Here is a 27,840-nt window from a genome sequence, read left to right as displayed (position 1 = left end):
CCCTTCTGCCACTTCACTGCTTTTCTCCCACGACGGGCTAACGCTTCCAACCAGACCTAAGATCCACATGTACAGATGAAAACACAGAAACCCCGACTGAAAAGAGAAAAGACTCAAATTACCTGTTCCATTTCCGTCTAATCCTCGCAAATAGGGAAAACTGTCCACCTCCGAGGGGGAGCTGGCGGTCGTGAGAAACGCGGTCAGGTCGCTGTAGCTGGTGTTCTCAGGCAACCTCAGAGCCCTTCTCTGGAAATGAACACGAGGCTGTGGCCGGGCACCTGCAGAGATTAACCTCCAAGTTACCTCCCCAGGGAGCGGTTTCTGTTTTTAGAAAATGCAAAACCAGGAAGTGCCTCTCTAAGGTTCGGCACACCTCCCCCACCCCACTCCCTCTCACAAGGCCTCCCTTCCCCCATTCATGCAGGCCTCAGAGATGTGACAACATGCTATTATGGGGAGAGAAATAATAGCCCATTGTCACATTTGTTTTGACACAGGATGTTATTTAGGTTTTCAACAAAAAGCTTTTTCCAAGTTCTATGTGCGAGCAGTCTTTTCACTGGCCGGCCCTGGCCTGTGGGTCTGGGTAGCATTTGGGGAAAGTCCATGTAAATGAAACAAGTCGATGACAATTAATCTCTACGCAAACAATGTAAGAGATACTCTTTGATACCGCTGCACACCCATCTTTAATCTCCCTGGAAAAATCTGGTTTAATGCCATGAACCAAATTGAAGGCGGGCAAAGGAATTAACTGTGCAGCCTTGGAAAGAATTGCAAACAATACCCAAGGGGCAATGAATCTTCTTTTTCTGCGGAAGCTGCCATTGGTCATCACCCAGTCTATTCTGGAGGTGTGCTTCCTACTTGTGACGGATTATGTCACAGAATTTATGATGAGACTTTTGAAATGATGCAAAATGATGTTTCTTCACCAAAGTCAACTCCTCTGTGTAGGAGGACGGGTTGAGCCGACAGGCCCTAGACAGTTGTGTTGTGCCATCATCTGCAGCTTAACTTTGCTCCAATTCTTTTTTCCTTTTTTCTTTTTTTGAGATGGAGTTTCGCTCTTGTCACCCAGGCTAGAGTGCAATGGTGCGATCTCGACTCACTGCAACCTCCGCCTAACAAGTTCAAGCGATTTTCCTGCCTCAGCCTCCCAAGTAGCTGGGATTACAGGCGAGTGCCACCACATCCAGCTAATTTTTGTATTTTTAGTAGAGATGGGGTTTCACCGTGTTGGTCAGGCTGGTCTCAAACTCCTGACCTCAGGAGATCTGCCCGCCTCAGCCTCCCAAAGTACTGGGATTACAGGCATGAGCCTCTGTGCCGGCTCAGATGTTGTTTTGATCATAAAACGTGAACTTGTTTTACCTAATGCTGTGGTGATATTCACATGACGTGTGAATATCAGGTGAATAAAGGTGCTAGGTAATTGTGTGCAAACCTGGCAAAAGCATCCTTAAGAAAAAAACCTGCAGATCCAACCCCAGGCTTGAGGCAGACCACATTCCACCTGTTGACTGGCTGAGAGTTCCTTCTCTGGAGCTGGTGTGCTCTATCCCCACTCCAGGGTTCCTTTTAACTCTGGATCAAAGAACTTATAAGGAGAAAATAAGGCTGTCTAGACCCCTTCTAGAAAAAGGGACTTTTAGAGCCCCAAGAATCTACTAGTTCAAGTCTCTCTTCCTACAGGTGAGGCCACTGAAGCCCAAAGGGATTCCACAGACTTATGTCTGGGGCAGCCTGTCTTGGCGACATACTACCTAACTGGCAGGGAGTCACGGTGCTCCCATTTCCTCCTAAAAGGCACCAGCTAGACTTCTCCTCCAGGGGCTGGTTCTCCACTCTGTGAAATCCAGGCCCGGGTTTAGGGCCCAGTGAGCAGATGCCCAAAATCCTGAAAGTCCTGTCTAAGCCTGGTCCCCTCTGCTGAAACTAAACAGATACAGACACTGGACCAGCCTCAAACCATCAGTTCTCTTTCCTCATCCCTAAAACAAACCCACAGCGACACCCCAGCCTCTGGGGATCTGAATATTTTTCTTTTTTTTGACATGGAGTTTTGCTCTTGTTGCCCAGGCTGGAGTACAATGGCACGATCTCAGCTCACTGCAAGCTCTGCCTCCTGGGTTCAAGTGATTCTCCTGCCTCAGCCTCCCAAGTAGCTGGGATTACAGGCATGTGCCACCACGCCCAGCTAATATATATATATGTATGTGTGTGTGTGTGTGTGTGTGTGTGTATCATATATATCTATATCTATATCTTATATATAGATGTATATATCTATAGATACATATATGATATATATCTATATATATCATATGATATAGATATACATGATATAGATATATATGATCTCTCTCTCTCTCTCTCTCTCTCTCTCTCTCTCTCTATATATATATATATATATACACACACATCTTTTCTTTCTTTTTTTTTTTTTTTTAAAGAGACGAGGTTTTACCATGTTGGCCAGGCTGGTCTGGAACTCCTGACCTCAGGTGATCCACCCACCTTGGCCTCCCAAACTGCTAGGATTACAGGTGTGAGCCACCCCACCCGGCCTAACATTCTTCTCTTCCTAGTGTGGTCTTACTTTCCTTCAATTGTGCAGAATACCTATGTCTTACTCCTGCCACCAACTTGGTCTGCGGAGGATGCAAACTCCTCAGGCGCTCTGTGTCCTGCCGGGGGCGGTCTTTTTGTGGCCCCTCCTCCCCCTTGCCCATGCACACGGCACGTGGCTTGCTTTTGTTCTCCCTTTCCACACCGCCCTCCGGGATGGAAGGTCAAAATCAGCACTCTTTTTTAACTCCTCATCCTGGATGACAGAACATTCATTGCTTCTCTTATTTTTTTCAATGATCAAGAAATAAACGTTTGTTTTTTTTTTTTTTACTGGTTTTCAGGTTAAATACTGCTGCTGATGGCATTCAGTGAACAAGGCCCTGTGTAGCAGCCTGGGTCTCACACAGTGGAAAGGTAAAGCACTCTGCTCATAGGAAGAGGAGAATGGTGAGTCTACATGTGATGAGCAGAGAGGGAGCCTGTCCTCATGAGGGTCCAGGTAGAGGCAGAAGCTGGGCTGGTGACCCTAGAACAGGAAAGGAAAAGTGCACCCCTCCAGGCTGTAGAAGGAGCCCCTGTGAGATGGGCTGGCAGAGACCTGCGTGAGGGCAGTGAGGTGCAGAAACCTCCTCTGACTCGACTGAGAGTTACTGAAAGACAAGGGGAGCCTGGGAATGGGCCCTGGATATGCAGCCTAGCCAGGACTTATGGGGACTGGCCTGGGACCCAGAGAACCAGAAACCCAGGCTGCTCTCCCCAGCTCTCGGGGCCCTGGTGTCTCACCCGGTCTTCTCCGTCTCGTGCCTTCTCGAGCAGATCACGTGTTCCATGCATTTGGGTGGGCAACACATCTCTCTCCCCTCCCTGCCTCTGCTCTATCCCTCTCCCAACTTGTGCAGGAGAATTTGGACCCTGGCCAGACACCAGCATCCCTCTGCTGGGGCTGGGGGCTGGGGGCACGTAGCAGGCTATGCAGGGGCAGATCCTCAAGGAAGGGATATGGCCAGCGCAGCTTCTGACACACCCTGGGACTGGCGGGACATGGGTACCATCCATGAGGGGCCAAACATCCTACTGCACAGCACAGGCAATGCCCACGGTGACAAAAATGACTGAAACGGCACCTGAGGAGCTTAAGGGTGCAAGCTCTTCTAAGCCACAGTGCAAAAAAAATCGAAACAGGGTATGCGTGGGGCTTGGGGAGCCGTTACACGCCTGAGCCTGCCTCTGTGTACTAAAGCGGCCAGTCTCACACTTCAGAAAGGAATATGATTGGGTGGGGGTGGCAGGGCAGGCAGTGGATAAGCCTGTGGGGCTCCATCCCCATCCCCAAAATGCTCAGACCCTGCTTTCCTGAAAATGCAGGGGCCCCTGCTTCCTCTCTCTGCATTTCAACATCTTCCCTCTTCTCTTCCGCCCCAACCACCTCCAAGGTCAATCCAAGCCTCTAATTTAACTTTTGTTTATTCATTGCAAGACTTGGCTCAACCGTCTGTTCTTGCCTTCATCAGCACACTCTTTCTCTATAGGCCTTTCCTCCCCAACAAACAAAAATGCCCATTTCTTCCCCGTCTAGAACAATAACAAGCAAACATGACTTCAATTCTGTTGTCCCCATAAGCGAATGCCTTCTGTCCTTCCACCAAGCTTCAGTGACATGGCTTCTACCAGCAATGCATGCCGCCCTTGGAGACGTCGACTGGATGACCTGCAAACCCGTGACCACGGCTCAGCCTCCATCCTAGTCGACGTCTTCGCAGTGGTTGATGCCGTTCGCCACTCCTGCCCACGATCCCTCTTCCTCCTTGGCATTCGCGGTTCTGCACTCTGGTTCTCTCCAGTGTCTGCCTGCTGTTTCTTTTGCAGGTTCTTTCTTTCTCGTCCTGCCTCTGGTTGAAACAGCTCCCAGAGGGCTACCCTCCATCACCTCTGCCATTTCTGTGCTCTGCTCTCTTCCTGAAGGCTCCTTCCACTGCTAGAGACTTGGCTGGTACCATCCCCTCCAGCCTTGGATTCTTTTCTAAGCTCCATGCCTGCATTCTCCCCTGCCTTCTAGATACTTCTACCCAGATGCCCATCTGGCACTCTAAAATTATCATCCACCTTCTTTCTCACCTAACAGTATTCCAGTCTCCCCAACACCCAGTTTTGACTCTGGGTCACCATCAGTGTTCTCTCTCTCTGTCAGCTTGCACATTCGCTCAAGCGCCAAGACTGGCCAGTCTCCCTTCCCGGCACTTCTCACATCATCTCTCCCTCCCATTTTTGCATCCAACAGCACATGTTACCTTAAGCTGCCTCTCACCTCAACTACTGCAAAAGCCTCCTACCCGGCCCCTCTGCTTCAGCCTCACTCCCTTTTCATCTACTGACACTATGACTGTTCAAAGATACCACGCTAATCAAGTCCTTTCCCTGGCCAGAAACCATCATGGCTCTCTCCCGCTTACCAAATTCATAGCGATGACAAAAACAACAACAATGAATAGATCAGGATAGACCCGGACTACGACTACACCTCTTCTCTAAGTGAGAGGCACAGATCAGTGCTTCAGAACTTACAAAGCGCATGTATAAAAATACGTTATTTAATATTTACAACAACCCTGTGAAGAAGGAACCCCCTTCTCTCTTTATAGATAAGGAATGAGAGGTTAAGTGACTTGCCCAAAGTCATTCTGCTTGTGAGAGGTGGAAAGGAATTATTTAATTCTAACTGTATCCCTTCCAGTTATACCAGGCCTTCCTCAAAATAGATGCTCCACTTACTGCCAGTCAATTCTCATCTTCTGGCCAAACAGGATTGCATGACTAAGTCTGTTTCTTTCCTTCCTTTTGTTTTTTTTTTTTTTTTTTTTTTTTTTTTTGAGACCGGGTCTTGCTCTGTCACCCTCAGGCTGGAGTACAGTGGCGCCATCACAGTTCACCGTAGCCTTGACCTCCTGGGCTCAAGTGACCTTCCTACTTCAGCCTATCGGGTAGCTGGGAACACAGGCACACGCCACATATCTGGTTAATTTTTGTATTTTTTTGTAGAGATGAGGTTTTGCCATGTTGCCCAGGCTGCTCTCAAACTCCTGGGCTCAAGTCATCTGCCCGCCACAGCCTCGCAAAGTGCTGGGATTACAGGGGGGAGCCATCACGCCTGGCATCTCTGTGTCTGCATACACATTCATTTTCATCTCCATGTCTGAAACTGCTCACTTATCCTACACCTCATCCAAAAGGCATGTCAAAAGCCACCTCTGCTATGTAGCCTTTGTTAACCCCACCCTAAGCTCTAAGCTCTATTTGCATCTGTCTCACAGCACTGCTCTTCACGCCGTGTATTCTAATTATTTGCCTATTTGTTCATGTCCCTGATCAAAAGCATCGTGAGAACATGGGCGGTTGCATCACTTAGTTCCAGTTTAAATGTTTCCTCTACCACCTTCTAGTTGAGTGATTTGGGCTTCAGGTTCTTTATGTTCAACATGGGTAGGAATCATGCCTGTCTCATAACATGGCTGTTGTGATCCTGGTTCAGAACACGTATGGACAGTGTCTAATAGCATCTCCTGGATAAGCCCTACTTTCCCGTCTCCTCTTCCCCTTATAGACTGAAACTCCTTAAACCAGGTGTTCCGTGAAATGCATGGTACCATGTTCTGTATACAGTTGGTGCACAATAATACTTAAATAAAAATGAGTTAAACTTGGCAACTCGCCATGTTTCAGTAATGCTCTGTCTCCATTCCAGATAGATTGGGGGTCCTCCATCTCAGCACCATTTACATTTTGGGGCAGGCAGTTCTTTATTTGGGGGTTGTCCTGTGCATTTCAGCATGTTTAATTGCATCCCTGACCTCTACCTACTAGATGTCTGTAGCTGCCCCCCAAATATTTCCAGACCTCACTAAACGTCTCTGGGGGGCAAAATCACCCCCATTTCTGAACCACTGTACTATATACATCCTGAGCATCTTCACGAAATCCAAACACTCAGCGCCGAGAATCTCCCTGCAATGGGTCTAGACTGCAAAAAGGGAACAGGGAAAGCCTTTGTATTCATGGAACTCGAGAGAAGGCATTTCTCTCTGTCTCCGTCTCTCTCTGTGTCTAACCCTGTCTCTCTATCTGAATCTCTGTCCCTCTCCTGACCTATCATATGAACAAAGAAGCTTAAAAGGAATGCTAATACTAAGTTTTTGGAGGGCATGATGAAGATTTCCAAGTCAATATCAGCAGCTAAAGTTTAAAGAAAACTCAGGGTTCCACCTGAGAGGAAAGAAAACTGAAGCCGGAGGGTTGTGGTGGTTTTCTGTTTTCCGCCCTGGGGCTCTTTCTAAGATGCCATTTAGCTTCCTTAAATGGATCAGTGAAGACTTGAGCCAGTAATCTTGGGGATAACGGGTACTTTCTCTTCCTCTTTGAATGAGAGTCAAGGAAATCTCTTCTCAGAGCTCTTATCACCTCTTGATGAGGTTATCACATCATCCCCCTTTTCTTACGTTTAACTCCCTAAAACATCAGTAACATTCATTACACCAAAAGAGTCAGAAGGCAGTCATGGAAATGGCTTGATTATCATAGTGTTTTAAGTGCTAGACTAAGAGAGTAATGATGAAAGTACAAGATAATCTTCAAGAGAGAGAGCAGCCAGCTGCCCAGGAGAAAAGAAGTCCCCGGCTGGTATTTGTGAACTGCGTCTTGAAGGTTGAGAGGCAGAGGAGAAGAGACAGCATCAATGAAGGGACACAGAGAGAAAAGGTCTAGCATGCGTGAGGAAGGGAAGAAACTCTGTGAGCTGTGTGGGGTCCACGGGGCAGAGGGGGAGGTTTGGGAAGGACATGGCAAATCCTGATCAAGAGTTTGGGGCTGGGTGTGGTGGCTCTGTAATCCTGTAATCCCAATGCTTTAGCAGGCTGAGGCAGGAGGAACGCTTGAGGCCAGGTGTTTGAGAATAGCCTGGGCAACATAGTAAGACCCCATCTCTACAAAAAATTTAAAAAATCAGCTGGGTGTGGTGGCACATGCCTGAAGTCCCAGTCACTCCAGAGGCATAGGCAAGAGAATCATTTGAGCCTCAGAGTTTTGAGGCTACAGTGAGTTATGACTGCACTACTGCACTCCAGCCCCTGTAACAGAGTGAGACCCTGTCAATCAATCAATGAGTTTGGACTTGCGTGGGCCTGCAGGGGAGAGTGAGTGGGAGTTACTGGTACAGAAGTGAAAGACTCTGATTTGTTTTTGCCCAATTCTGACAGCAGGTGGAGTATGGCCGTGGGTGCAGAGAGTCTGATGTCAGAGCGATCAGCCAGGAGGCTGCTATGAAATTATTCAAGTGAGAAATGGTAAAGTTCCAAATAAAGACAGCAGCTCTGGGGGTCCTCACAGAAAAGGCAGCTGGAGTGGAAAGCTATTTTTGGGATAAGAGACAGGCAGGGCAGGAAGAACCCACAAAGGAGATTGAGAAACGATGAACAGAGAGACGGCCAGAGAAAGGATGAAGACATCCAGGAAGGCAGGACCGGGTGGGGTGCTGAAGCCGTGGGGAAGTCACGAAGGAGAAGTGGTCGACAGATCACGTAACTCTAGCTCTGCTGAGCTCAGCAAGAGGGATTTCTAAAGAATCGTGTGAGGCAGCGTAAAAGGGAGTTTAAAGACATGTGTATGGTGAGGGGAGGTGTCTCCGAGGTTTGAGAGAAGATCGTGGCTTGAAGGAGAAACAGGGTTTAAGAAGGGGTTTGCTTTGAATGGCAGAGGCTTCGGTGATTTTGAGAGCTGGGAAAGAACTAAGAGATAAAAGATTCAGCTTGAGTGCGGGGAGGTGTGAGAGGAGGTGATAAGGAAAGGGCTCCAGCGTGAATGTGAAGGGCTTCGCAGTAAGGCAGAGAAACTGCAGGGGACATCACCACGTCCTCTTGGGAAAGGGAGCAGGAGGAAGAACACTGGAGAAGATGTGCCTCCCTAACGGGCTGCTTTCCCAGTGAAACCAGCCACAAGAGCACTGCTAGGAGGGCAGCGTGGAGGTGGGGCGAGGGGCACATGGAGTGTGGTGGGAGAGGCTTCCTGCAGCAGCTCCCCTGGGAACAGGAAAAGGAGCTTCTGGGCAAGAAGGAGTCCAGCAGGCGATGGAGAACGCGGACCTGCGTGGTACCAGTCAGCCTGATGACAGCACCCATCACCCCGAGGGTGATCGGGGCATCTCATCTCTATCTTCTTACTTACTCTCATCATACTCTCATCATACTCTGAGTCGGTCTTTCTGAGACAGCGTGAGGGCCTCCTAGAGGCGCCAGGAACCAGCGCTGCAGGCTGGCTCCCCTAGTCTCATCTCTGGCATTCAAACAATGCCAGCCTCCCCATTTATCCCTTACCAGAAATAATCTGAGATTTAATTTACGGATTTACCACCAAACCCCTCCTCACAAGATTTTAATGGAAATGTGATCTTCAGCAAAGGACAAAACACTCTCCAAGAAAATGATTCTTTCTAAGTGTTCTCTCTTTCCATACTCTTAACATCTCACAGACCAGTTTGGAGACAATTTGCCAGCGTTTTGTGACACTGAATGCATTTTTCAGATATAGCCTATGCCGAGGAAAATCCCTCTTGCTGACCAATTGCTGAGGCGTCATCTACCACTGCAGAGAATACATGAGTCTTCTGGCCCTTCCCCTTCACCCTGTTATCCTAAGACAGTCCTGGCTGGCTGCTTGCCTATCTATCTCTGTATCTATCAATCATCTATCCATCTATCTAATCTACATCTATCTATCTACATCTTATCTATGATCTATTCCAGGCATCCCCAAACTACGGCCCCCTGAGGCCATTTATCCGGCACCCTGCCGCACTTCAGGAAGGGGCCCCTCTTTCATTGGTGGTCAGTGAGAGGAGCACAGTATGTGGCGGCCCTCCAATGGTCTGAGGGACAGTGAACTGGTCCCCTGTGTAAAAAGTTTGGGGACGCCTGATCTATTCTATCTACCTATCATCTATCAAATCTATCATCTATAGTTTATCTAATCTATCAATTTTTTTATCTATCATCTCTCCATCTATCTATCATCTATCCATCTAACCTATCTATCATCTATCCATCTTATCTATCTATCTATCTATCTAATCTATCAATCATCTATCTATCTAATCCATCCATCCATCAATCTAGTTACCTACCTAGCTACCAACCAACCAAACTACCTATTTATTTGAGACAGGGTCTTGCTCTGTTGCCAGGCTGGGTTGTACTGGCACAATCATTGCTCACTGCAGCCTTGAACTCCTGGGCTCAAGTGATTCTCTCACCTCAGCCTCCAGAGTAACTGGGGCTACAGGCACACACCACCACACCTGGCTAATTTTTAAATATTCTTGGGGTCTTGCTGTGTTGCCCAGGCTGGCTCAAATTCCTGGGCTCAAGTGATCTTCCCCAAAGTTCCTTGACTTCAGACTCTCAAAATGCTGGGATTACAGGTATTGAGACATTGTGCTTGGCCCAGGCTTTGTTTATAAAACAATGTCAGCAATAACATGTTAGACCATTACTTTCCTCACTTTTAAAATGGAACAAAACTGGCCAGGCACAGTGGCTTACATGTCTAAGCAGGCAAGAATTTATTTATTTTTTTCTCCTTTGAATCCATTTAAAAAAAATAAATGCAACTAAATGTGACCAGTTTGAGAATATAATTTTAATATGTCATTTATAAATTCAGTATTGTATTAGTTTTGTAGAAAATAACTGCATTAGGCATCTCAGCACTTTGGGAGGCCAAGGTGGGCATATGGCTTGAGCCTAGGAGCTCCAGACCAATCTGGGCAACATGGTGAAACCCTGCTTCCACTAAAAATTAAAAAAAATTAGCCAGGTGTGGTGGTGTACATCCATAGTTCCAGCCACCTGGGAGGCTAAGGTGGGAGGATCGCTTGAGCCTGGGAGACAGAGGTCGCAGTGAGTTAAGATCTGGTCACTGCATTCCAGCCTGGGTGACAGTGGGACCCTGTCTCTTAAAAGAAAAAAAAAATGCATTAAGTAAATGGTAGTAAAGACCACCATTTATTTATCTACATGGTAAAGACCACCATTTATTTATCTACATGGTAAAGATGACCATTTATTTAGCTACATAGTAAAGATCACCATTTATTTAGCTACATATGGCTTTCCTTGCACAGTGGGAAAACAGGAAACAAAATGATCCATTATTATCATTGCCATTCCTCAATTCGACCGAGACAAGAAATCATACAATTAAACATGATTAAGCTCATAAAGCAGGGCACATTTAAGCATTAACAAAATTTAGTAATTTTAAAAAGCTGGCATGGAAATGAGATTATAAACAGGTGTTCTGGTGACGTACAGGAGGCAGTGATAGAATAGATGGAATAAATTAACTATAACAAAAACTACCTGAATGGCTTATTCCTCAGGCTAATTTATAATATGCTCACGCTTCTTGCTCCTCAGAGAGAGAAAGAGCTGTTCAAGTACTCGTGCGTGTGTGTATGTGTGTGTGTGTGTGTGTGTGTGTCTACTGTACTGTATTTTTCTTAGCTTTCAGAACAAAGAAAATAAGTGGGCTGGGTGTGGCTGCTCATGCCTATAATCCCAGCACTTTGGGAGTCCAGGGTAGGAGGATCTTTGAGCCCAGAAGTCTGAGACGAGCCTGTGCAACATGGTGAAACTCCATCTCTACAAAAAATACAACAATTAACCAGGTGTGGCGGTGCATGCCTATAGTCCCAACTACTCAGGAGGCTGAGGTGGGGGAACACCTGAGCCTGGGAAGTCCAGGCTACAATGAGCCACTGCACTCCTACCTGAGTGAAAGAGTAAGACCCTGTCTAAAAAAAAAAAAAGGAACCATGGAGTAAGTAGTCTCTGTGGGAAGTACAAAGAGCAGCTGGATTTTGATTTTTTGGGTATTTGTTAAACTCAATTATTCAATGAATTACTCATTGGGTATCTACCATTGGCAGGCGTAGGGCCAGGAGCTGGCAGGCCCAAAGTGATGAAGCCCTTGGCCTCCTGGTTTTCACTTTTAGTTAGGGAGATAAGGTGTACTTCCAAATACGGTAGAAAATGGGGCTATCACGGAAAGATCCAGAACCCCCAGCTGGCAGGTTGTTTATTCTGCTGCTTTTGGTTACTGATAAGGAACCGAGGGACAATCAGTGAGATGGGGACTTGTGGCTCCTAGAACAGCAGCCAGAGGTCGCAGAAGGCACGGGAGGTAGAGCTACTGGTTCTGGGTTCAGGCAGCTGTCGGGCCACTTGGCAGGAGTGCGTGGGTTTCCCTGTAATGCTGGGTCATGAAGGGAACCCCGTGGATGCCCATTCTGCTCCTTTCTGATCTGCTCCAAGTGTCTCTTCTGCGTATGCATCCTTTCTGCTCTTCAACCTGGCTCACAGGTAGTCTGGCACAGCCTCGCCTGCATCTCAGGACCATTGAGCTGCGATTCTCAACCCCTGCTGGGTTCTCAGTTCAATCCCAGAAAAAGAAAGGGGACAAGAGCTACTGGGTCTCACCTGTGGCCACCCTATGGACTGGTCACCCCGAACTGGATACCAACTCCAAAACAAACAGCCATGGCCTGGAGGGATGGGGTTACCGGACACAAGCCCCTCGGCTGCCAGGGGAAGGCAGTATGAGTCCCATCTCCAGCGGACGTTCAGGAAAGACCTCCAAACCATGTGGCATCCAGGCTGCCCTTTCTGTCCAGGAAAGGTTTGAAGACAGATTGGCAGAGGAGGTAGAAAGTTCCAGGTGGAAAAATAGAAATCGAGGTAGACCAGAACACAGCACAGGAAGGAGAACATTCAGACGGGAGGTGAGGCCAGGCATGGTGGCTCACACCTGTAACCCCAGCACTGTGAAAGGCCAGGGGCACATCACTTGAGGTCAGGAGTTCAAGACCAGCCTGGGTAACACAGCGAGACCCCGTCTCTACTAAAAATAAAACGAAATCATTTGGGCATTGTGGTGTGTGCCTGTGGTTACAGCTAAACAGGAGGCTGAGGTGAAAGGATTGCTTGAGTCTGGGAGATTGAGGCTTCAGTGAGCTGTGACTGCACAATTGCAATTCAGACTGGGTGACAGAGTGAGACTGTTTCAAAAAAAAAAAAAAAAAAAAAAGAAAGAAAAGAGAGAGAAAGAGGTTGAGGCCGCATCCTGGAGGCAAGTAAGTGTTAGCTGGTAGAATGAATTTTACTCGATAGGCCAAGGGGAGCCAGGAAGGGAGAGAAGAAACTGGAGCTCGCCTCAGGAAGATCCAGTGGGCAGTTTAGTGCACGGTGTGTGAGAGAGCAGAGACTCAGGCAGAAAGTCCAGCTTCTCCTTCTGAAATCTGGCTCCAATCCTAAGTCAAAGGCTAAAGACATGTACCCCAGAGGGGGGCTACTGCAGTGGTCTTGGTAGAGCTCACCAGGGCCTGTGTCAGGGCATGGGTGTGGCAGTGCTGTGGGCACACACAGGCAGGGGGAAAGAATGCCAGCGTGCATGGGCATAGAACCGATGACTGTGAAATCAGGCATGCTACGGCCATATTCCACTCAGTGTAAGATACAAGAAGGGGAGAAGAAGGTTCTGCGTGACCGCTGTGCAGGCAGGAGGAGACTGCTGGCAGAGGGCACCCCACTCGGGTGCTGGATCCTCTGCTGGAGGAACCCTGCAGAGCTTTGGGAAGAGACAGTGAGGTGTCCAGCTGTCAGGGCTAGCAGGGTGGCCGCAGGAGAACAGGCAGCGACGAGGAGGTTGGGCAGCCATGATGGACCAAAGTGTGGGTGTGGCTCCAGGCCCTGCAGTTCAAGCTCTCATCACAGACACCTTGCTGCCCCAAGAGTGAGGGACAGTAAAACCACACATTTCCTCCTTCAGTGTCTTAGTAAAGGGAAAGATGGGGGCAGTGGCTGCTGAAGGTGGCTGTGAAGGAGAAGACAAGAGGCCAACAGTGAGCACAAGGGCCTGAAAGCCATGTCTGGTGGAAGGAGGGGTGCAGGCAGCCGGCCACGTGGGAAGCCCTATGTGTAAGCAGCGAGGACCTGGATAACAGCAGGAGCTAACGGAGGCCCAGGGCCAGGGGACTGTCCAGCCCTGAGTGGAAGGGGTTGGATTTTATTCCAAGTACTTTGGGAAAACCACCGAAGAACCAAGAGAGGTGACTGGGTCCCCCTCATTTTGCAAACACTCAATTACTGCCTGGCAAGAGTGCGATGGGATAACCAGTGAAAAACCAACTGCAGTGCCTGAGGGGAGGTGGTGGTACCCTGGATTTGTGAGGCGGCCATGCAGATGGAGACACTAGGATCATCCAAAGAATGAGATTCGAGGAGAGAAGAATCAAGGACAGTTTCTTGAGTTCTGGCCTAAGTTTACAGTGGTATCAGCTGAGGTAGATGTTTACACCATTTATCACGGGAAGGCCAAAAATTTCGAGCTCTATGTGTCCACACTGAGTTGGAGGTGCCTGACAGGCCTCCAAGCAGAGGTGTGAACCAAGCCCCCATTTCAGAGGGGAGGGTCTGGGCTGGAGAGATGAAATTGGGATTTGTTGGGAACAAATGCTCCATGTTGCAAAGAAGAATCAGCACTGAGATGAAGGATATCTCAGCAAGGCAAATTTACTTTCTGCAGAGAGGGTGCTACTCGCAATGGAGTGATGGCGAGGGCACACTGAACAAACAAGGGAAGGAGTTTTTATTTCTAATGCAGCTCATCCCTGCTACTGTGTCCTGTCTCCATTGGCTAGAGTTAGACTGCACAATCTAAGCTGAACCTGGTTGGCTAACTTGAAAAGTGCAGGAATATGGTTACATTAGCAGAGAGTGCAGTTTTGGCAGGAGGAACTATAGCAATGGGAGAGGTAATCTACAGAGTGGGTAGCAGATGTGGAATGTGGTCTCTATAGATAAGCACTGGCGGGCATCTGTTTACTAGGGTAGGGGACATAGAAAGCAAGGAAGTCTGGCCTTGAAAAAAGGAACAAAGAGCAATGATGCTGAGCAAGTTAACCTTTTGAAGAGGAACTCTTTTTGAATCTAACAATCTCAGAGCATTGGAAGCCAGGGGCCTAGATGAGGTGTCTAGGGCCAGAAGGAAGAGGTGTGAGCCCATGACAGGCACTGGAGCCTCCTGAGAAGAAGAGACCAAGAGACAGAAAGAAGTCAGGCCAGGCATGGTACCTGTAATCCCAGCATTTTGAGAGGCTGAGGCGGGGGGATCACCTGAGGTCAGGAGTTCAAGACCAGCCTGGTCGACATGGTGAAATCCCGTATCTACTAAAAATACAAAAATTAGCTGGGTGCGATGGTGTGTGCCTAATCCAAGCTACTGGGAAGGCTGAGGCACGAGAATCACTTGACCCCGGGAAACGGAGGTGGCAGTGAGCCAAGATCATGCCATTGCACTCCAGCCTGGGCGACAACAGTGAGACTCGGTCTCAAAAATACAAAAAACAACAAAAGTCATGGGAGAGGAGTGTCAACACAGAATGTCCAGTGTTCTCTGTTGAATGTGCGGGAGGCATCAAGGGGGATGGAGAGAGAAATACTCTTGGGGCTGGGCAATAAAAAGGCGATTCTAATGGCAGAGCTAAGAAAAGAAAAATCAGAGGCCACCACGATCAGTGGGCTTAGGCCATGGTGTAGCTCTATCCTAAAATGAAACTGAGGGTGCAGGCTCAGCTCTGTTCTCTCTTAGAGAGGATAAAAAGAGGGTAACTTACACCTTTTACTGTGCAGATGACACCAGAATCTGTATTTTCGTTCCTATTTTCTCTTCCAAACTTGAGTTAGAAATGTCACCAGACACTTCTGCTCAATTTCTCTTCAAATACATTCTCTAACAGTGGTGGCCAGACATTAGACTCTTCCCGTTTCCCACAGCCACTCAGAACAGAGTGAGTTCACCTCACTTGCAAATGTACATGAATGTGGTTCCATAGAGAACAACGGGGGTACAATGGCCTTACAATAATGAATAAAGTAAATTAAAAAATGAATCTCATGAACCATTCAAAACCAGGAAACAGGCCAGGTGCGGTGGCTCATGCCTATAATCTTAGCGCTTTGAAAGGCTGAGGCGGGCGGATCACTTGAGGTCAGGAGTTTGAGACCAACTTGGCCAACATGTGAAACTCCACCTGTATTAAAAATACAAAAATTAGCTGGGCATGGTGGCGGGTACCTGTAATTCCAGCTACTTGGGAGGCTGAGGATGAAAATCACTTAAACCTGGAAGGTGGAGGTTGCAGGAAGCCAAGATTGCATCATTGCACTCTGGGTGACAGAGTGAGACTCCATCTCAAAAAAACCCCCCAAAAAACAGACAACAAAAACAAACAAACAAACGAAGCCAGAAGTATCGCTGCAGTGATACGATCATGGCTTACTGCAGCCTCGACCTTCCGGGCTCCATTAATCCTTTTGTCTCAGCTTCCTGAGTAGCTGCGACTACAGGCATGCAATACCAGACCCAGCTATTCTTTCATTTTTGGTAGAGACGGGAGTCTCACTTTACTGCCTCAGCTGGTCTTGAATGCCTGGTCCCAAGTGAACCTCCTGCCCCAGCCTCCCGAAGTGCTAGGATTACAGGTGTGAGCCACTGTGCCTGCCAGGCCATGATTTAGATGGAATAGTATGCTCTTATCACAGAAATGCATTTCACACAGCGCTCTCAATTCTAACCCAGTATCAGGAAAAGCACCTTCTTTGTGAGCTGTTCTGTGAGACAGATGAGAAAACAAGAGGGCAAGAGAGAGGACAAAGCCACACTGGCCTGCTGCTTACTCCTTGGGAGTGACCCTGTCCGCTAGTGAGGCACAGGCAGCGGCCCGGACCTGACCCAAACAAGATGAACGTACTCTCCCCTGGAGAGCAGAGGGACGGTGGTGGGAAGAGTGTGACAGCCTTCTCTTCTCTCACTCGCTTAGAGGATTATAGTCAACCGATGGTTTAATCAAATTCAAATGTGGTGTGCCTCACAGGGAAAATAGATGCTATGTCCCAGCGTGGATAAATTCACTGACATCACCGACTGACAATAAATGGATCCCGTGTAAGTTTTTTTTTTTTTTTTTTTTTTTGAGACAGAGTCTCATACTGTGGCCTGGGCTGGAGTGCAATGGCACAATCTCAGCTCAATGCAACCTCCACTTCTTGGGTTCAACCAATTCTCCTGCCTCAGCCTCCTGAGTAGCTGGGATTACAGGCGCCCGCCACCATGCCCAGATAATTTAAAAAATATTTTTAGTAGAGACAGGGTTTCACTATGTTGGCCAGGCTGGTCTCAAACTCCTGACCTAGTGATCCACCTGCCTTGGCCTCTGAAAGTGCTGTGATTATAGGCGTTAAGCCACAGCGCCTGGCCAGATTTTTTTTTTTTTTTTTTGAGATGAAGTCTTACTCTGTCGCCCAGACTGGAGTGTAGTGGCACAATCCTGGATTACTGTAGCCTCCCCTCCCCAAGTTTAAGCGATTCTCCTGCCTCAGCCTCCTGAGTAGTTGGGCTTACAGGCATGTGCCACGATGCCCAGCTAATTTTTTTTTTTCTTTTTCTTTTTTTTTGGTATTTTTAAAGGAGATGGGGTTTCACCATGTTGGCCAGGTTGGTCTCAAATGCCTGACCTCAAATGATCAATCCACCTTGGTCTCCCAAAGTGCTGGGATTACAGACATGAGCCATTAGATTTTAGTAGGTGGCCCCAAATTAACTGCTGTTTCTCTTTTTAATCATTAAACATGTCAAAATAACAAAAGAATAAATTTCAAATGTTTTACAAAAAAAAATGTTAGATAAGTGAGGTGGTGGATGGGTTAACGTGCTTGATTTCATCAATCCATCTTGTACACATACATCGAATCACACTGTACCCCATAAACGTATATAAGAATGCATCCATCAAAAATAATAAAAACTGAAGAAACATTAAACATACCTTGGAATCCTGATACTATTTGGACGATGTCTTCATACACCATTAGAGTGGCAGACCGTTCCGGAAGCAGACCGAGGCTCAGAGAAGAAAATACTGCAGGAAAAAGAAACGGATAGAAGGGAATGTGATACTTAATCTAAGTGCTCACTCTAATTTTGGGGATACTTTGCAGTTTTTGTATCTTCTGATTTCGAATCAATTAATAAGATTCATTTTTAGTTAGATTAGACAAGACCTTCAAAATGCTCAGTTACTTTCAGTGAAGTAACTGAGCCTGTTCACATTAGGATTATATTAAAGTTATCAGATATACACTACATCAATGTAGACTAAGTAATGTTAGATGTTAACATTAAGATTGGCTTTAAAGGCGGGTCGCGGTGGCTCACGCCTGTATTCCCAGCACTTTGGGAGGCTGAGATAGGTGGATCATGAGGTCAGGAGATCGAGACCATCCTGGATAACATGGTGAAACTCTGTCTCTACTGAAAACATAAAAAGTTAGCCAGGTGTGGTGGCAGGCACCTGCAATCCCAGCTACTCGGGAGGCGGAGGCAGGAGAATGGCTTGAACCTGGGGGGTGGAGTTTGACGTGAGCCGAGATCACTCCACTCCACTCCAGTCTGGGCGACAGAGCGAGACTAGGTTAATGTGTACCTCATGGTAAAAGAATATTCCCCCAACCCTGGGAACTAACAACATGATAGAAATTGTGCTTTTCATTTCTTTCTTTTTTTTTCTTTTTTTCTTTTTTTTTTTTTTGAGACAGGGTCTTACTCTGTCACCCAGGCTGGAGTGCAGTGGCACGGTTATGGCCCACTGCAGCCTCGACCTCCCAGGCTCAAGTGACCCTCCTGCCTCAACTTCTCAAATAGGGGATCATGGGTGTGCACTACCACACCCAGCTAATTTTTAAAATTTTTTGTGGAGACAGGGTCTCCCTCTGCTGCCCAGGTTACTCTAAAACTCCTGGGCTCAAGCGATCCTCCCACCTTTGCCTTCCAAAGTGCTGGGACTATAGGTGTGAGCCACTGCACCTAGCCTAGTTGTGCTATTTTTAGACTCTTGCTTAAGTACCTGGATTTCTAAAAAGTTTTAGAAACTCCACAGATTTCTGGGTAAAACATGAATTTAAGAGAAAAACAGATAAATGCATTATAGAATAATCATCACTCACATTACTGAAATTTTACTAACAGGCAAAACATTATTCTAAGTGCTTTAATTTCAGTAATTTATTTGAGCCTCAAAACCGCTCTGTGAAGTAGGCATTATTATTATTATTTTTGAGATGCAGTTTCACTTTTGCTGCCCAGGCTGAAGTGCAGTGGCACAGTCTTGGTCACTGCAACCTCCGCCTCCCAGGTTCAAGCGATTCTCCTGCCTCAGCCTCCTGAATAGCTGGGATTACAGGCACCTGCCACCACGCCCAGCTAATTTTTTAAGAAGTATTTTTAGTAGAGATGGGGTTTCACCACGTTGGCCAGGCTGATTTCAAACTCTGACTTCAAGTGATCCATCTTCCTCAGCCTCCCGAAGTGCTAGAATTACAGGCGCAAGCCAACGTGCCTGGCCCCTGAAGTAGGCATCATTAACACGCCCATTTTACAGGTAAGGAAACAGGTTTATAGATGAGGAAGTAATTCGCCCAATATCCCACAGCTAATAAATGCCTGGGCTAGGATTCGAACTCTGGAGTTCTTTTTTTTTTTTTTTTTTTTTTTTTTTTTTTTTTTTTGAGACGGAGTTTCGCTCTTGTTGCCCAGGCTGGAGTGCAATGGCGCGATCTCGGCTCACCGCAACCTCCGCCTCCTGGGTTCAGGCAATTCCTGCCTCAGCCTCCTGAGTAGCTGAGATTACAGGCACACGCCACCATGCCCAGCTAATTTTTAGTATTTTTAGTAGAGACGGGGTTTCACCATGTTGACCAGGATGGTCTCGATCTCTTGACCTCGTGATCCACCCGCCTTGGCCTCCCAAAGTGCTGGGATTACAGGCTTGAGCCACCGCGCCCGGCCTGAACTCTGGAGTTCTTAACCGCCATGAGACATAGAAAAGTTGGCGTAGAGAGGTAAATGACATTCTGGGAACACATCAGGATCCAGAAGATAAGTGTGAAGAAAGATCAATCACACAGTGCTAGCTCTTTTTTTTTTTTTTTTTTTAGATGGAGTTTCAATCTTGTTGCCCAGGCTGCAGTGCAGTGGCGCAGTCTCAGCACATTGCAGCCTCTGTCTCCTGGGTTCAAGTGATTCTCCTGCCTTAGCCTCCTGACTTGCTGGGATTACAGGCATGCACCACCAAGCCTGGCTAACTGTGTATTTTTAGTAGAGATGGTGTTTTGCTATGTTGGCTAGGCTGGTCCTGAACTCCTGGGCTCAAGTGATCCGCCTGCCTTGGCCTCCCAAAATTCTGGGATTACAAGCGTGAGCCACTGCACCTGGTCAAGCAGGGCTGGCTCTTAATAGTGCCATAGGGCACCGGTGAGTTGGCCGTGAATGTGACCTCTCTTCACTCATCCTCTGCACAGTCAATTTATTTAGCTGTCACCATATACAAGGCTCAGATCTAGATCCTGGGTGCAATAGATTAGTGTTAGAAGCAGCCTGTGCCTTCAAGACTTATGCACTGCAAGGAGGCTAGACTTGCAATAAATAGCTGTATGACAAGTGGGACAGGACAGGTGCCAGGAGGACGGTACTGCAGAAACAGCCTGGCAAGTCCTCAAATAGTAAACACTGAGTGACCCCAGGACCCAGCAATTCCACTCCTCGGTATAAATCCAAGAGAACCAAAAACCTACATTTATACGGAAACTCACACATCGATGTCTGCAGCAGCATTATCTGTAACAGCCGAAAAGCGGAAACAACACAAATGCATGTCTGTAAGCTGCTGAACGGATAAAGTGTAGTACTGTCCATAGGAGGGAATATTACTCATCTGTGGAAGGGAAGGTGGTACTGACACGTGCTACAACGTGGATGAATCTTGGAAACATCAGGCTAAGTGAAAGATGCCAGACACAAAAAGCCACACGTTCCAAGATTCCAGTTATACGGGATGTGTAGAATAGGAAATCTAGAGAGACAGAGGGTAGATTCATGGTTGCCAGGGGCTGGGAGGTGTGAGAAACAGTGAGTCGCTGCTAATGGGTATGGGGTTTTGGGGGTGAGGAGATATTCTGCAATTAGTCACTGTTGGGAGGAACCCTAACTTCGGTAAATCCCGAATGATCACTTCGAAGGTAAACTATTATCAGTGACCCTTTTCACCTAAGGGCACATGGCACCTCCTGGAGAGGAGGAAAGGGCAGGGGTGTCCTAGCAGATCTGCTGGTAGAAAGCAGTGCACCTCAAAACCTGGGTGAGGGTTACATGCCACGCCCGGCTAAGTGAGGATGCCTGGGCCTTCCCACTCCATTCCAGAGCTCCCACAGAGACCGCAGGCATTTACAAGGCCCTGACCACCTCTGAGCTGACCAGCGTGGGGGGGCTCGGAGCTCCGAAATCACCTGTGCTCATCCCCGAGAGGTGTGTGACCATCGCAGTGTGTTTTGAAAATGTTTCTCACCTAAAATATTTGGTACTTTCTTATACAAGGCAGCTGCTCTGGCAAACTGTTTCTCAAACCTTAGTTCCTGAAGGAGAAAAAAAGGATTCCTTGTTTTACTTTTTGAGGTTCTTTCTTCGAATTCTAACACCCATGATTTCTTGTAAGAAGCCTGGCACTGGCAGGGGCTTCCCAGGGCAGAGGGCAGGGACTAGGACCGCAATCAATCCAGTACCCAGGGGGGTGCAGGCGGCAGAGAGACGGAGACCTGCGGGCAGATGCTGCTTTTTCCGGTCACAGAGGGGAGGCTGACTCATGCCTGGAGGTGCTCTTCATATCAAGTGCATATATATATTTTGATACCTAGAGGGAAAGGAACATCTCATTCTACCCAGGAGAGGCAGGAAGATTCCTTGAGGCAGACAACAGTCCAGTTGGGCTTTATGGGATAAAAGATAAGTTTCCCGGCCAGGTACAGTGGCTCACACCTATAATCCCAGCACTCGGGGAAGTCAAAGCAGGCAGATCACCCGCGGTCAGAGGTTCGAGACCAGCCTGGCCAATATAGTGAAATCTGTCTCTATTATAAAGACAAAAATTCGCCAGGTGTGGTGGCACGCACCTATAGTCCCAGCTACTTGGGATGCTGAGGTGGGAGAATCGCTTGAACCTGGGAGGCGGAGGTTGTAGTGAGCTGAGATCATGCTACTGTACTGCACTCCAGCCTGGGCGACACAGCAAAACTCCATCTCAAAGCAAAAAAAAAAAAAAAAAAAAAAAAAAAAAAGGCAAGTTTGCCAAGAGAACAATGCAGATGAACACAGACAGGGTATCAATGCCAGACTCCAGAGAATGACACATTGCCCAGGTGGCAGACTATGAGATACAGAAGGGACAGGTGACCAGGGAGGAGGCTGTGTCATGTTTATTTCCTCCTGAGGCCACCAAATAATTTTACACAGGGACATATTTTAATACACGAACTGCACACATATATTTTAATACCCGAATGCTCAGTCCTATGGTGGGTGGTCTGAGGGGTACAACCTGCTGGAGGCTGTTGCCATAGTCTTGGACCATCGCTCAGGACCTGGGCCAGGGCAGTGGCTGCAGAGACAGCAATAATTAACAGGTTGAATGGGCCGGGCTGGTGGCTCACACCTGTAATCCCAGCACTTTAAGAGGCCAAGGTGGGCAGATCACAAGGTCAAGATTGAGACCATCCTGGCCAACATGGTGAAATCCCATCTTTACTAAAAATACAAAAATTAGCTGGGCGTGGTGGTGTACGCCTGTAGACCCAGCTACTTCGGAGACCGAGGCAGGAGAATCGCTTGAACCTGGAAGGCAGAGGTTGCAGTGAGCTGAGATCACACCAGTGCACTCCAGCCTGGTGACAGAGCAAGACTCCATCTCAAAAAAAGATGTAGAATGATGACAGCCTTTAGTGGACAGATTGCCTGTCTCGTATGGCTAAGTTTACTCTTACCTACCTCCACAGATGGAGGGTGTTTTCCTTATGCTGCGTTCCTCCATCTCCTCCCTTCCTTGAAAGGGGAAAAACCTCAACACGTCCTCCAGGAACTATTGTTAAGGATGAAAAAGGAAATCCATCCCCAGATCTCATAAGAACGGTCATGCAAACACAAGAAGTGTGCTGCACACGTGTGGAAAAGAAAGCAGCTTTTAGTTTCAAATTTTCAAAGTATTTTAGAAGAGGCTCCCAGCTCTTTCCTCTTCCTTGCCCGGTTATCTGAAATACCAGAAGTGTGAGCTTTCGCCTCCAAAAATATGCACAAAAGCAAATTGACCCTGCTTTTCACAATAGCCTAAATTTTATTGTCTAAATTGTGGTGACGTTTACTGTTAAATTCTAGTTAAGAGTATAACAGGGTTTGGATGTGCGTCCCTGCCCAAATCTCACGTGGAACTGTAATCCCCAGTGTTGGGGGTGGGGCCTGATGGGAGGTGATAAGATCATGGGGGCAGTTTCTCATGAATGGTTTAGCATCATATCCTGGTGCGGTTCTTGTGATAGCGAGTGAGCGTTCGTGAGATCTGGTTGTTTAAAAGTGGGTAGCACCTCTCTCTCTTCTTCCTGCTCTGGCCATATGAGATGTCTGACTCTCCCTTTGCCTTCTGTCATGACTGGAAGCTTTCTGAGGCCTCTCCAGACGCCGAAGACGCCAGGCTTCCTTTTTCTACCCCTGAACTGTGGTCCAGTTCCATTATATCACCCAGCCTCAGGAAATCTTTATAGCAATGTGAGAACAGACTAATACAGAGCATGTTTATTATATTGAAAAGGCAAGCACAGAAAAATAATCCAAGACATGAGAAGATTCTTAGAAATTATTTAGACTAATTAACTTGATTTCAGATACAAACACAAGCTGACAAAGTGCTGATGGGCCGACATGTGTGGGGCCAGCCAGGGGTGGGCAGGCCTGAGACCCAGGTGTCTTCACGCCTTGTCCAAAATTCAATTACACTTCATTATTCCCATGACTTGACTCATTTAAAAATACAGATATCAGCCAGGTGCAGTGGCTCACACCTGCAATCCCAGCACTTTGGAAGGCTGAGGCAAGTGGATCTCCTAAGGTCAGGAGTTCGAGACCAGCCTGGCCAACATGGTAAAATCCTGTCTCCACTAAAAATACAAGATTAGCTGGGCGTGGTGGTGTGCTCCTGTAATCCCAGCTACACTGGAGGCTGAGGCAAGAAAATCGCTTGAACCTGGGAGGTGGAGATTGCAGTGAGCTGAGATTACACCACTGCATTCTAGCCTGGGCAACACAATGAGACTCTGTCTCAATAAATAAATAAATAAATAAATAAATAAATAAACCGATACTGTGGAAATGGGTTTTCCTAAAGGATCACGTTAAGAGTCAAGATGAGCGTGGTCGAAGTGCAGCAGGTGCTCATTACTCACCAGCCCTGGATTTGTAAACCGCTCTACTTGTTCAGACTTATTTGTGACCCCCACATCTATTCAGGGCCACACTCTTCACCTCTTTAAGCATTCTGTCGGTGATTTTGCTATATATTTATTTGTTTTTAGAGACTCCGTCTCACTGTGCCACCCAGCTGGAGTGCAGTGGCGCCATCCAGCTCACTATAGCCTCCCCTCCTGGGTTCCAGCTCCTCTCACCTCAGTCTCCAGAGTCGCTGGGATTAAGGTGCGATTTCACCATTTCAAATGACCCCCAGCATAGTGCTGTCTAATGTTCCTAAGCAGGAAGAGGTTGTGACTGTGCCTTATAAAGAAAATACGTGTTTTTGATCAGCTTTGTTCGGGCATGAGTTATGGTGCTATGGGCTGTGAGTTCAATGTTAATGAATCAACAATCTACATATCATAATAAGATCTCTCTTTTTTTTTTTTTAGATGGAGTCTTGTTCTGTCACCCAGGTTGGAGCACAGTGGCACAATCACAGCTCACCACAATCTCCACTTCCCGGGTTCAAGTGATTCTCCTGCCTCAGCCTCCCAAGTAGCTGGGATTACAGGCATATGCCACCATGTCCAGCTAATTTTTGTATTTTTAGTAGAGACAGGATTTCTCCATGTTGATCAGGCTGGTCTCAAACTCCTGACCTCAGGTGATCCGCCCATCTTGGCCTCCCAAAGTGCTGGGATTACAGGTGTGAGCCACCACGCCCAGCCTAAGATTTCTTTAGACAAAGACACACATAAAACAAAGATATGTACTCCTGATCAGTTCATGAAAATGCTGGGAGCAGAGGCTTGCAGGAATCCAGCCCTGCGTTTCCCTCGTAGCAGTGGTTCAGTGTCTTCTCCATGTTTGAGGTGACTATGGACCGTAACTACTGTGAATAATGGGAAGTGACGGATGGACCTGGTGCAGCTGTTCTCCTGAAACAGGCAGAGACAGGCTAAATGTCGCTGGGTTATCTCCAGTGACCTCTCAGTGTAGATGATCGGAGGGTCAATGCTTACTCTGTTTGAATTTATTTTATTATTTTTTGAGAAGCGTCTTGCTCTGTTGCCCGGGCTGGAGTGCACTGGCGCCATCTCGGCTCACTGCAGCCTCGACTCTAATGTTCCCTGGGAGGTAACCGAGTAAAGACCACCTGTCTTGTTGTGCGGGCCTTCCTGGTGTCCTGTCTGAGGCCCACTGTCTTCCACTCTCTGCTGGAGCTCATAGTGAACACTGCTGACGAGCCAAACTAAACCTCTAGCCCATCTCTCTCTTGAACCCCAAGTTCATTTCAAACTAAAGGGGCAAATATGCTCACTTGGTATCCCAGAGGCAATTTCAACTAAATATACCCTAAACCTAGCTTATTACCAGTGACCCCCACACCTGTTCCTCTCCTCCCATTTCGCTAAGCTCTGTCCATGTTTGCCTAAGCCTGGAGCTTGGGGAGAGGGAGTCACAGAGGGAGGGAGGGAGGGAGGGAGGGAAGGAGGGAAGAAACATCTTTAACTCACGCCATCAGTGCAAGCAACTTTAGGGAAACATGGCATGGCCGGTTCCCCAACTCCACAGCTTGTTCCTGCAGGGACCATCTGCTTTGTCACCATCCAGAAAACCTGAGGTCCAACTCACATTCCTTCTATGTCACCCTTTTCCTTCCCTCTGTCTCGTCCATTCTCCAAGACCTGCTAAACATCTCTTGGGTTTATCCCCTTTTCTTAAAAACATTCCTAAATGATCTCCATTGTATCGATATCAAATCTACTTTCCATAGCTCACAAAGCAGTGGCCTCAAACTTTGATAAATATTTTTATTCACAGTATCTGGTGGAAAGGGAGTGGGGTTTGCTCATTAAAATGCAAATTCCCCTTCCCCATATTGAATGGCAGAGTTCTGGAATCTGTATGTTTTTATTTATTTTATTTCACTTTATTCTTGAAGCAAGGTCTTGTTCTGTTGCCCAGGCTGGAGTGCAGTGGTGTGTTCATGGCTCACTGCAGTCTTGAACTCCCAGACTCAAACAATCCTCCCAGCTCAGCCTCCTGAGTAGCCGGGATTACAGGTGCACACCATGATGACTGGCTCATTTTAAAATTTTTTGTAGAGATGCAGTCTCACTATGCTGACCCGGCTGGTTTCAGACTCCTGGCCTTACACGATCCTCCCACCTGGCCAATGCCCTCCGTGTTAAAGAAAGATGAAGAAGGCCTTACCAGGTAACCGGATTGGCTTCCACGGGGCGGAGTTTGGCACGTAGGCGTGCTTCGAGGCAGTGACGATCAACTGACTGCCTAGCCTATACTGGAACTTGATAAAGGCAACACCATCGGTCCCCGAGGTGCCAGAGGCGATGCAGGCCTGGTTGATGAAGATTTCAATGAGTGCGTCTGCGATGGGCTGGTGGGTGCTGGCGTCACTGACGTGCACCTTGAGCGTCACCTCTGGAAGTAGAGAAAGCACAAAGAACAGCTGCCATCAGCGGAAAATGTTCACAGCCACTCTGCTAGGACTGTGATGGGAGGAGGAAGGCAGGCTACGCTAAGGACGTATAGGTGGACACTCAAAATACGCAGTTTCTTCCAGGGACATTTTCTTCTTAGAGGTCCGTTTTTACTTCACACAATTTCCCATTTTTTTTTTTTTTTTTGAGACGGAGTTTCGCTCTTGTTACCCAGGCTGGAGTGCAATGGCGCAATCTCGGCTCACCGCAACCTCCGCCTCCTGGGTTCAGGCAATTCTCCTGCCTCAGCCTCCTGAGTAGCTGGGATTACAGGCACGCGCCATCACGCCCAGCTAGTTTTTTTTTTTTTTTTGTATTTTTAGTAGAGACGGGGTTTCACCATGTTGACCAGGATGGTCTCGATCTCTCGACCTCGTGATCCACCCGCCTCGGCCTCCCAAAGTGCTGGGATTACAGGCTTGAGCCACCGCGCCCGGCCACAATTTCCCATTTTTAAAACCACAGCCTGTCCCAAACCACTTTCTTCTTTATTTCTTCCTGCTCACACTAACAAATGATTAAGAGAAAAATGCTATACTTTAAGGCACTTGGTAACCAACACAATACTACGTGTGTGTGTGTGTGTGTGTGTGTGTGTGTGTGTGTGTGTGCTTTGAAACAGGGTCTCACTGCTGCACAGGCTGGAGTACAGGGGTGTGATCATGGATCACTGCAGCCTCAACCTCCTGGGCTCAACTGATCCTCCCGCCTCATCCTCCTGAGTAGCTGGGTGTGTGCCACCAAGCTGGGCTAATTTTTGCAGAGACGGGGATTTGCCATGTTGCCTAGGCTGGTTTCAAACTCCAGAGGCTCAAGCGATCTGCCTCCCTCAGCCTCCCAAAGTGCTGAGGTTACAGGTGTGCCCCACCGTGCCCGGACAGCAATACTCTCTCAATGGCATTTGGGCTGCCACAGTAGGGACACAGTGGGCTGTGCCATTGGCAGCCGTATCCTTCTCTGGTCCTGGCAAACGTGGGCAGAAGTCACCCGCAATGTGCACTGGTGATCACAAAGACGAGACTGAAAAGACGTGAAAACTACTGTTAAAAGGGAGGATCCAAACAGTAGAACAAAAGAAGATCAGAAAAAGGAAAAAAGAAAGCAAACGTTTGCGAAAACAGATGAAGTCAAGTTAGGAATATTGGCAAAAGCAGATCATGAATGTGGGAAACAGACTGTTAAAAATTGTTAAAAATTAAAATAGAATGGCTAATTTACATAACGCAGGGAAGGGATAGTTATTGGACTTCTACTCTGTGCCTAGAATTGTAACTGCACAGCTACCGTGAAGGAGAAGACATGCGAGTAAACGGGAAACACCAGGGCTGAGGGGGAA

General features: G+C 47.5%; 1 protein-coding gene across 2 annotated transcripts in view; it reads right to left on the bottom strand.

Moving 5' to 3' along the window:
- Window positions 1-27,840, bottom strand: part of FAM171A1 (family with sequence similarity 171 member A1) — a 150,598-nt gene that overhangs the window by 39,699 nt on the left and 83,059 nt on the right. For both annotated transcript variants that reach the window (XM_039478731.2, XM_074404989.1), the window contains exons 2-4: window positions 26,218-26,445; window positions 17,504-17,596; window positions 123-281 (exon numbers count right to left, since the gene is read on the bottom strand). In XM_039478731.2, the coding sequence (XP_039334665.1) occupies window positions 123-281; window positions 17,504-17,596; window positions 26,218-26,445 (480 nt within the window). The remainder of the gene's footprint in view (window positions 1-122; window positions 282-17,503; window positions 17,597-26,217; window positions 26,446-27,840) is intronic.

This window comes from Saimiri boliviensis, chromosome 8, assembly GCF_048565385.1.
Source record: "Saimiri boliviensis isolate mSaiBol1 chromosome 8, mSaiBol1.pri, whole genome shotgun sequence".
NCBI classification, from domain to species: Eukaryota; Metazoa; Chordata; class Mammalia; order Primates; family Cebidae; genus Saimiri; species Saimiri boliviensis.
Note: the sequence above shows the minus strand (reverse complement) of the source record. Positions and strands in the feature narration are given on the sequence as shown.